The sequence below is a fragment of the Protopterus annectens genome, chromosome 12.part0 (assembly GCF_019279795.1).
Source record: "Protopterus annectens isolate FY-2018-M chromosome 12.part0, PAN1.0, whole genome shotgun sequence".
Lineage (NCBI taxonomy): Eukaryota > Metazoa > Chordata > Ceratodontiformes > Protopteridae > Protopterus > Protopterus annectens.
This window is the reverse complement of record NC_056746.1, coordinates 1,308,683,179-1,308,698,235: the sequence shown is the minus strand read 5'-3', so window position 1 is coordinate 1,308,698,235 and position 15,057 is coordinate 1,308,683,179. Positions and strand designations below refer to the sequence as shown.

General features: G+C 44.6%; 1 protein-coding gene across 2 annotated transcripts in view; it reads left to right on the top strand.

Moving 5' to 3' along the window:
• Positions 1-15,057, top strand: part of LOC122817163 (microtubule-associated protein RP/EB family member 1-like) — a 633,735-nt gene that overhangs the window by 92,726 nt on the left and 525,952 nt on the right. For both annotated transcript variants that reach the window (XM_044090369.1, XM_044090370.1), the window contains exon 2: positions 12,883-13,014. In XM_044090369.1, the coding sequence (XP_043946304.1) occupies positions 12,894-13,014 (121 nt within the window). In that variant the 5' untranslated portion in view covers positions 12,883-12,893. The remainder of the gene's footprint in view (positions 1-12,882; positions 13,015-15,057) is intronic.

The following is a 15,057-nucleotide window of genomic DNA, read 5'->3' as shown; positions in this document are numbered from 1 at the left end:
TGGACATTCCAAAGTTCAAGATGCTGACTTTACAACAACTTTTACCTCTGTTGGGAAAAGATCACTGGATGGTTACTCTGGATCTCAAAGAGGCTTACCTTCACGTTCCTCAGACCCAGTTGCAGGAGGTACCTGCGTTTTCGGGCTGGAAATTTACATAATCAGTTCTCTGCATTGCCCTTTGGCTTATCTACTGCGCCCAGAGTGTTCACAAAGGTTCTGGCTCCAGTGATAGCCTTTTTCAGACTAAGAGGAATACAGATTTATCCTTATTTGGACGATTGCCTGATTATTGCACAAGACAAGGAGGAACTTCTTCATAATCTACAGTATGTGATGGCAGTGTTAAGATGCCTAGGGTATTCTGTGAACGAAACAAAGTCCAGTCTAGTACCCTCTCAGGACATGTGCTTTCTGGGTGTGAGACTGAATACAGCCTCCCAGATGGCTTTTTTGACCCCGGACAAGCAAAGAAGCCTTTCTCTTTATTTCCATCAAATGTCTCTACAGTCCAGGCTGACTGCAAGGACAGTCCTTCAAGCCTTGGGGTTCATGGCATCTTGTATTCTGGTGCTTCCCAATGCCAAACTGCATATGAGGAAGCTTCAATGGTATCTCAAAAATGTATGGACACAACACTGCCAAGATCTAGACACTGTCATTCAGATAATACCTTGCATTCAGAAGGAATTTTTGTGGTGGGCTCAGGAATGTCACCTAAACAAGGGACTCTGTGACCCGACCAGAGGCGAGTCAGATTGTAACGACAGATGCCTCGGACAAGGCTTGGGGAGCACACCTCAATGGAAAATGGGTGCAAGACACGTGGCCTGTCAAACTTCAACATTTGCATATCAACTTGAAGGAAATGTTAGCAGTCCAACTTGAAGGAAATGTTAGCAGTCCAGTTTGCATTGATGGCTTTCAAGGATTTTCTTCACCCGGGGCAGGTGTTGATTCAAACAGACAACACTCATGTGGTACATCAACAAGCAAGGGGGAACACATTCATACCCTCTTTGCAGGCAAGTGATTTTGTGGGAGACTGCTCTCAATCTACACCTCAATCTTCGGGCAAGGTTTCTATCAGGGTCACAGAACTCCTTAGCAGATGTGTTGAGCAGACAAATAGTGGATCCTCACGAGTGGAAATTGTATCCTCATGTATTTCAAAAGTTGACAGTGTCATGGGGAACTCCAGACATAGATCTGTTCGCTTCTCCACTAAATTACCAGTTGCCAAAGTTTTGCACAAAAATGTTTCATCACACAGCTTGGAAGGTGGACGCTCTCTCATTCAGTTGGAACAATCTGCATGTATATGCCTTTCCACCTCTGCCTCTTCTTCCCAAGGTACGTTTGAAGGCCAGACAAGACAAGCCAACCATGATTTTGATAGCACCGGATTGGCGTCTACAACACTGGTACCCACTACTGAGGAGTTTAGTACGAGAGCCTCCGTGGCCTCTGCCTTTGATTCCGCACCTTTTGTCTCAAGAGGGCAATCACTTCCTCAATGTCAGAATTCAGTCTCTGCATCTAACAGCCTGGCATATTCTATTTTAGACTCTGGAGGGTCTCAGCTTCCACAACAAGTTCTGAATGTTTTTTGGAGGCCAGGAGGCCTAGTACCAGGAAAGTTTACGCTGATAAATGGAGATTATTTATTTGGAGCAAAGGAAAGGACTTTGATGTTTCCAAACCTGATTTAAGTATTGCTCTTCAATATCTTACTGAGTTTTTGGACAAGGGTTTGTCTTTCTCCTCGATAAAGGTTCATGCTGCAGCCATTTCTGCACACTATGATTGTGACCCTCCTTTATTCTCTCATCCTTTGTTTAAGCAATTTCTTAGAGGGGCAAAGAATATAAGACCCCCACGTAGAGCTCCTACTCCTGCTTGGGATCTCAATTTTGTGTTGGAAAAACTTACTCTACAACCTTTTGAGCCTGCAGCTACTGCAGAGTTAAAGTATTTGTCATGGAAAACTGCTTTTTTGTTGGCCATTACCTCTGCAAGAAGGGTTTCTGAATTACAGGCCTTCATGGCAGTGGAACCTTTCCTGATTTTTCATAAGGATAGGGTGTCTTTACGTACTAATCCTTCCTTTATGCCTAAAGTGGTTTCTAGTGTGGCCTTAAACCAAACTATTCATTTGCCTACTTTTTATGCAAACCCCCAAAATAAAGGGGAGAAAATTTTGCATACTTTGGATATTCACAGGCAGTTGCGTTATTATTTGAGCAGAACCAAGGAGTTCAGACAGTCTCAGCAGTTGTTTGTTTCTTTTGCTTTGGGTTCTCAGGGTAAACCTGTTTCAAAACAAACTATTTCTAAATGGATTGGGTTTTGTATTTCTTTTTGTTATTCCCATCATGGTAAGGAGATTCCGGCTGGAATCAGGCCTCATTCCACTAGAGCTACTGCCACTTCTACTGCCTTTCTAAGGGGGGTAGCTACAAAAGATATTTTGGAGGCAGCTACTTGGAGTTCAGTGCATACTTTTTCTAAACATTACCACCTTCCTCTTTATTCTAAGTCTAGGGCTGGATTTGCCACTGCAATATTACAGGGCATTTTAGTGGCCCCTAATGCTTTATGATTTCTTCCATCCTCCCTTTCCCGTTGCTTTGGGATTCTACCCATAAGTAAGGACTGCAGCAATGTGAGATGAAGAACATAGTACAGTTTTGTACCTACCATAAATGTAGATGTTCGAAGATCCACATTGCTGCAGTCCAATTTACCCTCCCTCCTTCCCCACTGTAGTTTGACATGGTTATATGCTCTAGGTATTGGTTGTTGGGCATGTTTTTGGGAGGTATTCTGTTCTTGGCTGTGGCCTTTCTTGTTTGGCCTTCTGACATCTGGGGCAAGAAAAGACTGAGGATATGACGTCGGTCATGCGCTTTTATACCCTGACGCTCTGTCAGATCTAAGCGCCCATGACCGACGTCAGCCTAATACTTTGGTATTCGGGCCGACCGAGGACAGCGGACTACCCTTAAGTAAGGACTGCAGCAATGTGGATCTTCGAATATCTACATTTATGGTAGGTACAAAACTGTACTTTTCCCTGCCTACAATCTCATCTCATAGCTCCACCCTGGAACTTGGATCCCATTCTGGATCTGATTAGTAATCCCTCGGGAGTGCTTCCTCCGAATCTGGACAGCCTGAAGCTCACAGCTTGGCTGCTCCAGTTCCACTAGTTGCTAGGACTCCCGGTATCTCTTCCTGTTAAATCCATCTTGGTTGCGGGGCACATCCTCTACCAGCAAAATTTACTGTAGCAAATGGAGACTTTTCTCCATTTGGGCTTCATAGAAATCCCGATCCCTTTATTGCTCCAATCCCAGCGGTGTTAGACTTTGTCATATTTTCCAGAAAGGAGCCAGCTCTTCCACAGTGAAGGTCCAGCTGGCAGCTATTTCTCATTTCCATGTGGGGAACTGTTTAGGCTCTTTCGCTGCTGCCAGAATTTGTAAGACCTTTTTGAAAGGCGCTTTTTTTCTGAGACTTCCTATTGAGAATCTGTCCCCGCCGTGGGATCAGACTTTGGTTCTTCAGGCCTTGGTTGCACCTCCTTTTGAGCCCTTTGTATCGGTTTACTTTAAATTCTTGTCACGGAAGACTGCTTTTCTGGTAGCTATCACCTTAGTCAGGAGAGTGTTGGAGCTTCAGGCACTTTGTATGAAACCCCCATATCTAGTGTTTAAGGACAGGGAGTCTCTCAGGACTAATCCGTCTTCTCCCTAAAGTTGCTTCGGAGACTAATCGGTCTATTAATTTGCCTGTTTTTTCCCTAATTTTCAGACCAAAGGGGAATACAAACTTCATTTGCTGGATGTTCGCAGGCAGTTATGTTTTTATTTGCACAGGACGGTGGTCCTTCATAAATCTGATTCTTATTTCCTTTGCCAAGCCGTTTTTAGGGAAACCAGTCTCAAAGGTGACTCTCACAAAGGTGACTCTCGCTTAGGTGGATTTCCCTATGTATCCTACAACCACATAGAGAGCTTGGTTTACCAGAACCAGTAGGAGTTCATGCTCATTCTACTCGTATGGCAACGTCTGCCGCATTCTGGTTTAGTTTCCCTGGATGACATTTGCTCAGCGGCTACCTGGGCATCCTCTCACCTTTTATTACTCATAAACTGGATTTGGTGTCTAGAGGAAGTGCTTCCTTTGGCTCTGCAGTGATCCGGAATATTCTTCCTTAAGGGACTTCCAAGATTTCAGGTAGCTGGGGACTCTGTCCCACAGGTTGCTGATCACATGAAGTTAACTACTTCAGATAAAGAAGTTATGTACTCACCATAACGTTCCATCTGAGTAGGTAAACCTCATTTGTCAGTAACCGTCCCTCCCTCCTTCCCCCTTACCTTGGCGATTATTTCTGCTGAGCTCTATGTTCAGAGTTCACAAGCTTTGTTTGTCCTTGGTTCAGGGGTCTCTGGTTTTAGCTTGGTGTCATGTGTGGAGTGGTAAACTGAGGATTGGAAGGCGGTTGCAGTGTGGTAGGGGGAGGAGCTTGGATCTTTTTGTGTGGTATGCTGCAGGCTTGGATCCAAAACCCACAGGTTGCTGACATGAAATTTACCTACTCGGATTGAACGTTATGGTGAATACATAACATTTTTCAGCTAATTGGTGATTTTGAATGCCCATGACTTGTTTCATCGTTTTTAATAGACAATTTCAGGCCAGTAAAGCCAAACCCCACTAGCTGCGGCTATGCATATTTCAGCCTTATGACCTCAGCACAGTACAAGCAGAGTGTTTGACCTAAGCATAAATGTTAAGGCTCATTTGCATATATCCCATGGGCCTCTGATTTAAAGAGATTTGAGAGGTCACTCATTGGACGTTCCAGCTTGGCTAGAGTTTTCGTTTAGTTTTTACAGAATTTTTTCTGTGACCTTCTCACTCATTGTTTTAACATATTTAGGAAGTTTATAATTGCCACTCTCTCGACTTTTCTTGGTTAGGGTTCGCCAGAGCAGATCACCTTTTCTGCTCACGATTGGCAGTGGAGTTTTATGGTGTTGAGTTGCCAGCCCCGGCGCACAGCCTTCCACAGAAGGTGCACGCGCGCACTCTCGCCTATGGCCAATTTTAGCGTGTCCAATCCACTTGCAGCATGTCTTTGGGATGTGCACAGATATATTTAGATGGATTTTATTCATTGTAGCTGTACAAAAAACTTCCCTAATGAGATTCATAATGTTTTTACCACTTGGGGAAAACTTTATTTGCTGGCAGCGGTGTGGTAAACTTTGGCAACAGTGTTTTAGTAAAAAATAAGTGACAGTCAACAGTCAACAAATGCGTATGAGCTTTCACCTTCAGATTGGCTGGTTTCACAAAGTAGTGATATATTCAAAGATCTGTGCAGAATAAATTCTTTCAAAAACAGTTTTAAAATTATAAAATAGACAATTGTGCATGATTGGAAGAATATAACCTCAGTTATACAAATTAATAAACTAAAATTAATGACAATTATTGGGATTTTATCACTAAAGGACATTTAATAAATCGAGCCACGGAAGGCTGCAGATCTTTTGTATTGTGTGCATGTTCACTGATCTACAGACAGTTGGTCGTCTTTTCGCATAGTTTTTGTCAGAGAATCCATGAAAACATAGGGAGGGCATACTCTGCATAGAGACACCCCAGTAGAGAACTGAAGGAACTCTTCAACTATGTTCTTACTAGCCATAAAATTTTAGGCTTCTGTGACTACCATTTGCTACCTTTGTAATGTCTGGTCAGATATTTGATCTTACCAGACTTTGAGTAGAGCATGTTTTTGACCATCCAAAAACTGTCCAACTGGAATGAGCATATGCATTGAACAAATGGCTACTAATGTCCATTTTAAATTATTTTGATTAGTACTTGTATCCGGTTCAGAATGTCTTCTATTTACCAACCGCTCTTCAAAGGCAGACCTGCATTAATATTTCTAAAAGATGATTGGGTTCAAAAGTCTTAAGCCAGTTAGTGACTAGTAGCACCATATCCTAGTATGAGGTGCCCAGACGAGACAGCATTTGAAATATGAAATCGCAGGAGCAAATGCTTAAGGATTATAGTGAATTGATGCTTCTGGTGGAGAGTCTGGTACTTTGGGAATCTGAATCGAGGGAACAATGTTTCTGTGCTTAGACTCTTATTTTTCTCCCATACACTTCTGTGGGAGTTGAAATGTTAGGTCAATGGATCTTCCACTGCAGGAGACTATCAACACTTCATGCATTTGTGCCAACTGGCTATTTTTATATGGAGTGGTAGGGGGAGCTGTCCATGGGCTTGTGTGCTGAATAGTTGTGCATCTAGCTTTGACTGGGTGTCAGGTATGCTGTGGGCCAGTGTGATGCTGTCCCTTCAAGATGGGAGTGATTATCTTGCCATCCCTCAGACTCCACCCGAGTAGAGGTTTGAAGTGTCCTAGATCATAGTGTGTTCTTTGACTTAAAGCTATTCATGCTTTCTTTGAATTGCTGACGGGGGTGTTAATTTTGCAGTATTGTCTGGAACTGCACTCTAGGTTAACCCTTTGACTAGAAACAAGTAGAACTGTTTTTAAATGTCAGTGTAGCTATTTATGTAAATATCTTCAGAGTGGGTTGCACCAAGGATTGTGGTACCAGACCATCTTGCTTGTTTTAAAGATCAATTAAGTGTATTGAACATTTCATACCATTGTAGTTGTATCGGAGATTTTTTGCTTGTTTGCTAGCTTTCCTTATCTTTTTGTCGTATTGCATTATCTCAGTTTCTTTTATTGTGCAGGCATCACCTGTTACAAGAACACGTCATAAGTTTTATACCTTTGCCTACCTTAATACAGAGGATGTGTTGAGGAATTATGGCCAATATTGTATTGTGAGCAGACATCTGGAGTATTTCTTCATAGCTGATGTCTTCGAACAGTGATGCTTTGATAGAGACTTGCCATGACATTTTGTGGTACATTAAAATGCCATGTCTTCCCAGATAAGTCTTGTGGTGTGGTTTCATGATGTGTTCACTCTGAAAAGTAAGCTTGGAAATTCATTGTCAACAGTTATGACTGGGATTATGCTGGTTGGTGTGGGAGGGACTAGTGATGAACTGGGGACGCACCGCTTTTGAGTCCCTGTCCCTTGTGCCCCTGGCAGTTCAGGGGTGCCTGACAGGTCAGCTCTGAAGAGTTGCACAGCTTGGTTCTTTCCAGTCATGGGTATAACTTTAGTGAGTTGTGGATTGCTTGGTACCATTGACTTTCAGTGTAGTTTGTAGGAAAGAATGCTTGTGTGTTTACTGCAGCATTTGTACAAGCTAATTTGACAAACCATTTAGTAACGCAGTCTGGTTTCTGGTGGTTTTCGTTCGTTCATCCACAAGTGGATAATACTGCCTTTCTGCAGTTTTGACTATTGTTACTGTAGACTTCAACAGTGAGCTTTATTGTGCTGACCTGATGTCCTTCAAGGATGCATCTGCAGTCCTTACATATGGGTTGTCCTGCCTCAGGCAGCCCCTCGGTTGGCCGGATTCCAAAGTCTGGGTCTGGTGTCGGCTGTCGCCTCCATCCCGACGTCAGAGCGCCTGGGATATAAAAACGTCAGCCGATGCTATCTTCCTCGGTCTTTCTTGCCGCGCCCGAAGCAGAAGCAGTTCAAGTGCCAGTCGGCCAGCTCCTGAGATTTCAGCTAACCGAAGACTTCAAAAAGCTAAGTACCCCGTTGGGGACTCTTTCTTGCCTCAGCTGATGTCGGATCAAATGGTTAAAGTTAATTGTTTATCTTGTGGGGAAACAAATACCTCATAAGGATTTCCATTCTTGCTGCCTACCCTGCCTAGGCCCAGACCACGACGTCTCGGCCTGTGCAGCCTGTGCTTCTTTCAATAGACGCACTCTTGGGCGTCGGGCGGAGTTCGCAGAGGAATTTTTTTGGGAAAAATACTGTTACACTATGCCGTCGGAGCTTCCGACTCCTCATTTACCCCAAAAAACGGAAGGACAAGGACCGACACGCGGTCTGTGGTTTCGGCTGAAACCATGCCCAGGCCTTCGAGTGTCTCTCTGCTGAAACCGAATCCTCAGTGCTTCCGACCAAAACCGCACAACCGACCATCTCGGCCCCGGAGGCCACCTCTGAGTCAGTTATAGAATTTCCTACTGAAACCAGTGCTCTGGAAATATTAGACACCATTTCTCTAGATAAGACTACTCCAGCACGTGGGGTAGCCAGGCCTCCTGTATCCATGTCCATTAAGGCATTTACACATGCTAAAGCTGCTAAATAGCCAAAATCTCTCCCTCCCAAGACTATTCCTCAGGGATCCACTACCGGTTCACAGAATCAGACTACCAGAAGGAGGCCTTTACGGCCTACTAGGATTCTGATGCAGAGGAATCTATACCCTCTGCCTCCCCTCCTGAAGAGTTGTCCTTTGGGGAGACACTCCACTCCGAGAGAGCACTTCAAATGGCAGGGCCAGGAATTCTCTGACTCCAGGAAAAGATTAAGAACTTTTTTGCATTTACCTCAACATAGACCTTTGGCTATTCCTCCGGTTTTAAATGTCATTGATAATGTGTACTCTGAGTCTAGTATTTCCCCTGATTCCCTTCCTCCGGCTCCTGTCACTACCGATAGGTAGTACAGGGTCCCGGACACATTTCCTTTACAAGGGCCACTCTGCTGACCCAGAAACTATTTCCCAGGGCCCTAAAGGGGTTGCAACCACCACTACTAAAAACCCACTCCCTTTTGAAAGGGAGTCCAGGGCTTTAGAGAGATGGGGTAAAGTGTATACTTCCACTCTTTCTATGAGGGCATTAAATTGTCAATTCCATTTGATACAGTACCAAGAGTATTTGTTAGATGAATTGCATAAAAAGCTTTCTTTACCTGAACCCCTAGATCGCAAGGCACTTCAGGATCTGGTACATAACTCCCAGCAGGTTAGCAACCATTTCTTGCAGTGTGGTTATGATGCATTGGAAACTTCATGTAGATCAGCTACGACCGGTGCAGTCATACCTAGACATGCTTGGCTGAAGGAACAAACTCTGCCAGATCATGTTAAAGCAAAGCTTCTGGATGCTCCGCTAGAAAAACAAGTTATTTGGCTCCACGGCTGAAATTTGAGGAAAAGGCTAAATCAAGAGGTCTTAAAGAAATTTGAGGAAAAGGCTAAATCAGTACAAACAGTCAAAGATTTCCTACAGGTCCAGCCACCAAGATTCAGCAGAAATTGGCCTTCTAAGAATTGGTCCTTTCTGGACACAGAAGGTTTCAGAGGCAGAAACAGGCGTGGTAGAGGTCAAGCTCGAGGCTTCTACAGAGGACGTCAATGGCAGCCTCCAAACCAGAGAGGTGCTGCAGGACCTACAACTGCTACACAAGGACCATCTCAATGACTTGACTATAACCCCGCCAACCAGGGCGGAAAGCTATCTTTTTTTCCTCAAATTGGCACAGTATTACAAAGGACAAATGGATACTGCAAATAATAGACAAAGGATACAGATTCCATTTTCATACATTACCAAAAAGACAAGGCATGCCAAACCTGCCACCAAACCAAAGGGCCGAGGCTTTCAAACCAATTTCCAAGCTACTTCAAATGAGGGCAATAGAAAGGGTTCCTCTCTCAGAACAAGGCCAAGGATTTTATTCCAGACTATTCCTTGTTCCAAGAAAAGAAAAGCAATGGAGACCAATACTGGACTTGTCCGCACTGAATACTTGCCTCATCATGCCAAAATTCAAGATGCTGACTTTACAGCAACTCCTTCCCATGCTGGGCAAGGGGTCCTGGCTGGTGACTAGACCTCAAGGAGGCATACCTGCATGTCCCTATCAGACAAAGTTGCAGAAGACGCCTCAGATTTCTTGCAGGTTCAGAGCAGTATCAATTCTCAGCATTGCCATTTGGCTTATCTACTGCGCCCAGAGTATTCATGAAATGCCTGGCATCAGTAATTGCACATTGCAGACTTCAGGGGATTCAAATTTACCCATACCTGGATGACTGCCTCATACAAGCGGACAGCCAGCAAATACTGGTAGAACACTTAAACTATGTCATCCGACTACTACAGGCCTTGGGATACACAGTCAACATTCAGAAATCAAGACTTGTTCCATCCCAACGAATAATTTTCCTGGGTGCAAAACTGGATACAAACACCCAGATGGCTTTTCTCACAGAAGAAAAACTAGCACAACTACCTGATTATTTCAGAAATCTGAACACAAACCCAGCTAACTGCAAGGAAGATCCTGCAGGCCCTGGGATTTATGGCTTCTTGCATTCTTCTGATTCCACAAGCAAGGCTGCATATAAGGAAACTACAATGGTACCCAAGGAGTCTATGGTCTCAGCACAGTCTAGAATCTTTGATCCCGCCCTCATTCCTTGCCTTCAAAAGGAATTCCTGTGGTGGGCAAAAGCAAGCCAGTCAAACATGGGCCTCCCTTTCAGCAAGCCGCATATCAGCCAAACCATCACAACGGATGCCTCAGCCCATGGTTGGGGAGCTCACATGGAAGGCAGATGCATTCAAGGGCAGTGGACACAAAAGAATTGCATCTGCCCATCAACCCAAAGGAAATGCTGGCAGTGATGCATTCCATCGAGGCCTTCCAAGCTCTTCCTGCACCAAGGTCACCTGTTAATAAAGACAGACAATACCACAGTTATGTGGTACATAAACAAGCAAGGGGGTACCCATTCATACCCTCTTTGCAGGCTGGCGATGAATCTGTGGGATCTTTCCCTGAAACTCAATATAGAACTACAATCCCAGTTTGTACCAGGAAAATACAATGTTCTGGCGGACAGCCTGAGCAGAAACATCATGGGTCCACACGAATGGATGTTGCACCCGGATATATTTCTCCAGATAACACATGCATGGTGAACGCCAGTCATAGATCTTTTTGCCTCCCAACACAACCATCAACTGAGGAAATTCTGCACAAGGACATACCATCCTAAAGCATGGAAAGTGGACGCTCTCTCATTCAACTGGAATACTCTAACAGTATATGCATTCCCACCTCTTCCATTAATGACCAAGGTCTTACTGAAGATCAGGATAGAGCAACCAAAAGTAATCCTGATAGCCCCGGACTGGCCAAGACAACACTGGTACCCACTGTTAAGGAGCATGTCCCGCACGAAACCTTGGCCTCTACCACAATGGCCACTTCTGACACAGCGCAATTACAAGACTCTGCACTCAAGTCTAAAAACTTTGCAGCTGACAAGCCTGGAGAATACCTTGACTCCACCAGGATAAACTATCCAAGAGGGTTCAGGATATCATCATGGAAGCCAGACTGCCTTCCACAAGAAAAGCATGTTCAGCAAAATGGAAAAGATTTCGTGCCTGGAACACCGCACAGGGTCAAGATCCGACAATCATGAGCATTCCACATATTCTAGAATACTTGGCTGAAATGCTCCATAATAGCCTTTCTTCCTCCATAAAGATCCATGCTTCAGCAATTTCAGCAGAATACAACACTGACCCACCTGTATTCTCTCATCCTCTGCTAAGACAAGTTTCTAAGAAGGATAAAAAACATCAACCCTCCAAGGAAACCACCAGTGCCTACATGGGACCTTAACTTCATGTTGGAAAAATTAACTCTTCCTCCCTTTGAACCAGCAGCATCATCAGAACTACAATTCCTGTCTTGGAAGACTGCCTTCCTCCTGGCCATAACCTCAGCGAGAAGAGTATCTGAGTTACAGGCCCTCATGGCAGTTCAGCCATTTCTCATTTTTCATCAGGACAGTCTCCGAGAACCAATCCTTCATTCATGCCGAAGGTGGTATCCAGGGTTTCACTGAACCAAGCTATTCACCTGCCTACCTTCTTTCCAAATCCACAAAATAAAGGAGAAAAACTTCTGCATACTTTGGACATCCACAGACAGTTGCGATAATACTTCGACAGAACTAAGACTTACAGAAAAACTGACCAACTCTTTGTAGCATATGCTGCTGGTGTACAAGGAAAAGAAATTTCCAGACAGACAATTTCAAAATGGATAGGAAATTGCATTTGGTTCTGTTACTCCTTTCATGGAAAAGCTGTGCCAGGTAACATTAGGCCTCATTCCACCAGAGCAACAGCCACCTCCACAGCCTTCTTAAGAGGGGTGGCTACAAAGGACATTTTAGAAGCTGCTACATGGAGCTCTGTGCATACATTTTCCAAGCATTACAATTTGCCCTTGTATTCCAGATCCAGAGCAGGTTTTGCTACTGCCATCCTGCAGGGCATGTTAGCTACACCATCCTTTTCTTAGGTTTTACCTCCCCCAGCTTGGCTATGGTTTTCTACCCATATGTAAGGTCTGCAGATGCATCCTTGAAGGACATAGTACAGTTTTGTACCTACCATAAATGTAGATGTCCGATAGGTATGCATCTGCAGTCAGGATTTCCCTCCCTCCTTCCCCTCTAGTATATTTTGGATACCTATCCCTCTCTTTAGCTAGCTGGGGTCATCTTTTATGGTATTTGTTTTTTATTGCTGTACATGTTTGGAATTTTTCATTTCTCCAAATTTAGCCTTACTTAGAGGGCAACTGGCATCTGGGGCAAGAAAAACTGAGGAAGAAGGCGTCTGCTGACGTTTTTATATCCCAGGCGCTCTGACGTCGGGATGGAGGCGACGTCAGCCGATGCCGGACCCAGACTTTGGAATCCGGCCGACCGAGGGGCTGCCTGAGCAGGACAACCCATATGTAAGGACTGCAGATGCATACCTATCGGACATCTACATTTATGGTAGGTACAAAACTGTACTTTTGAGTGAATGTACTTGCAGTGTGCTGATTTTTTTTTTCCTTCCTCTTTCAGGTTAGGAAAAAATGGCAGTCAATGTTTATTCCACTTCAGTAACGAGTGATAACTTGAGTCGGCATGACATGCTGGCTTGGATCAATGAGTCTCTTCAGCTGAACTTTACAAAGATTGAGCAACTATGTTCAGGTATTGGCTGTACAACTTTAATTTTTAACAGTATACTGTAGTAAATCTTTTTCTGACTAGCAGTTTTAAAATATGCAAAAAGTCTTTGCAGCATGGAAAAGGAAGAGGGATTGTTAAGTCCCACTGGAGCATTCACTTTTTGGTAGGGGTTGATCCATTAGTTATGTACACCAAAATGCATTTCACTGGTTCCTAAACTATTTTTGTGATATAGTACACAGGAAGTATTCAGTCACTCCTTGTATACCCAAAATTGTGTAATTTATATTATGCTTGAACAGGTAAATTGTCTATTTTAATCTGTTAAAACAGATGCTTGTGATTCCCACTTCTGCAATGGACTTAAAGCCATGTGTTTTTCATATTGATCACTGCTGCAGTAACCCTAGATGTTAAGTTGTCAAGTCTCGCCTTCATTCTTGCTGGATGGGTTCGGAGCCTTTCCTCGGCTCCGACTCTGCCACTTACTAAAGCTTGAGAGCTAATTTTACTGGCTCGAGGCAACCCTATATCCCATGATGCAAGGCGATGACTACCCAGATCTCGTTTGCCGTTTTCGCATGTGAGGTGCTTTTTTTTTTTTTTTTTTTTTTTACTGGCTCCTGGTAAGTTCTTCAGATTCAGACTTTTAGTCTTACCCCTTTAGTTTGTCACCTTTTGTTGTTGTGAACTCAACGATTAATTTATCCCTATTCCTGTTGGTGTTCCGTATTTTAGTCTCCCCCTTTCCTAATTTTTTCTGTCAGGGATTCTGTGTGGTGGTTGAGTTTGTATCCCTGTTTAAATTTTTTATTGGATTGGGTTTTTTTTTTTTTTTGTTAGCTGTGTCGAGGAAACATTAAGTATGTCGAAGGACACAAAGGTTTCAGGCTTCAAGAAGTGTGACTCGTGCCGTCAGAAGAAGTCTGACAGACTGTCACACTTGTGTTTACTGCCTGGGACCGCTGCACCTGCAGGACTCTTGTGCTATCTGTCATGCCTTCAGCCCAAGAGTCCTGCAGGAGCGCAGAAATTAATACTGAGGGGCTTATTAAAGCCTGAGAGCTCCCTGACTAAGTCTGCTCCGGGGAAGCCCTCAAAACCAGTTAAGCCTTTGGCTTCAAGTCCTAAGCCATCGGCTACTGGTTCTCCTTCAGTGAGATCTGCTCTGGCTGGAGCCGATCCTTCTGTATTACAAGTTGCAGTATTGGCTCCATCCGGTGCCGATGCTGCTAAATCTGGGCACTCTGTGTTGGCTCTGGCTGGAGTCGACGTATCCTCTGCTCCTTCGGCTCCACCTATAAAGAGATCACGATCCCCTTCGTTGGAGTCTATACGTTTGGCTCTGAGATCACCCCTGCTCGCGGAGCCATCGGAGCCGTTCTTCTCTGTCCAGGCTGTCCGATCACTGACCTTGAGAGAGTGGTGAGTAGACTATTCTCAGGCATTGTCCCAAATGCTCCATAGCCCGTCTCAACAGACACTATCACACATCCACCTAACATTCCTCCTCAGACTCTTACAGAGCTCTAAGCCGGAGCTCCTCTGAGCCGTGACTGTTGTGACTTCGGAGCAGATACTATCCCCCCCTTCGGCTCCGTCGTCCTGTGCTCCGATTTCCTCCATTAGGCCTTCATTGGAGGGATCCGGGCATCTGGTCTCTCTCCACTCCGAGTGGGCGAGTGGCATCGGACCCTTGTCCGACCCTGTTCTCCCTCTCGGAGCCGTTCCTATCTCTTCTGAGCGGGAGCCTTTTGGCCTCTGACGGGGGAGCCTTCGAGGTGATGAGTGTATTAGCCCCAGGGCGTAGTCAATGGTCAGTTCCATCAGCTCCTCCCACTACAGTGCCTGCTGACGTCTCTTCCCACTCTCTTGCTCCCAGACCCAGAGATCCAACGCCTCAGGTTTCCCCATTGGGAATATCTTCCTCTTCAGAGGCTTCTCCTGACCAGTCAGGTGAACCTCCGCGTAAGAGGACTTGTAAGAGGAAACATCTAGACTCCCCCGAGTCTGTTACATCCGATACTGACTTGGATGAGTCTGAGGGATCCCAAAGGTCCCCCT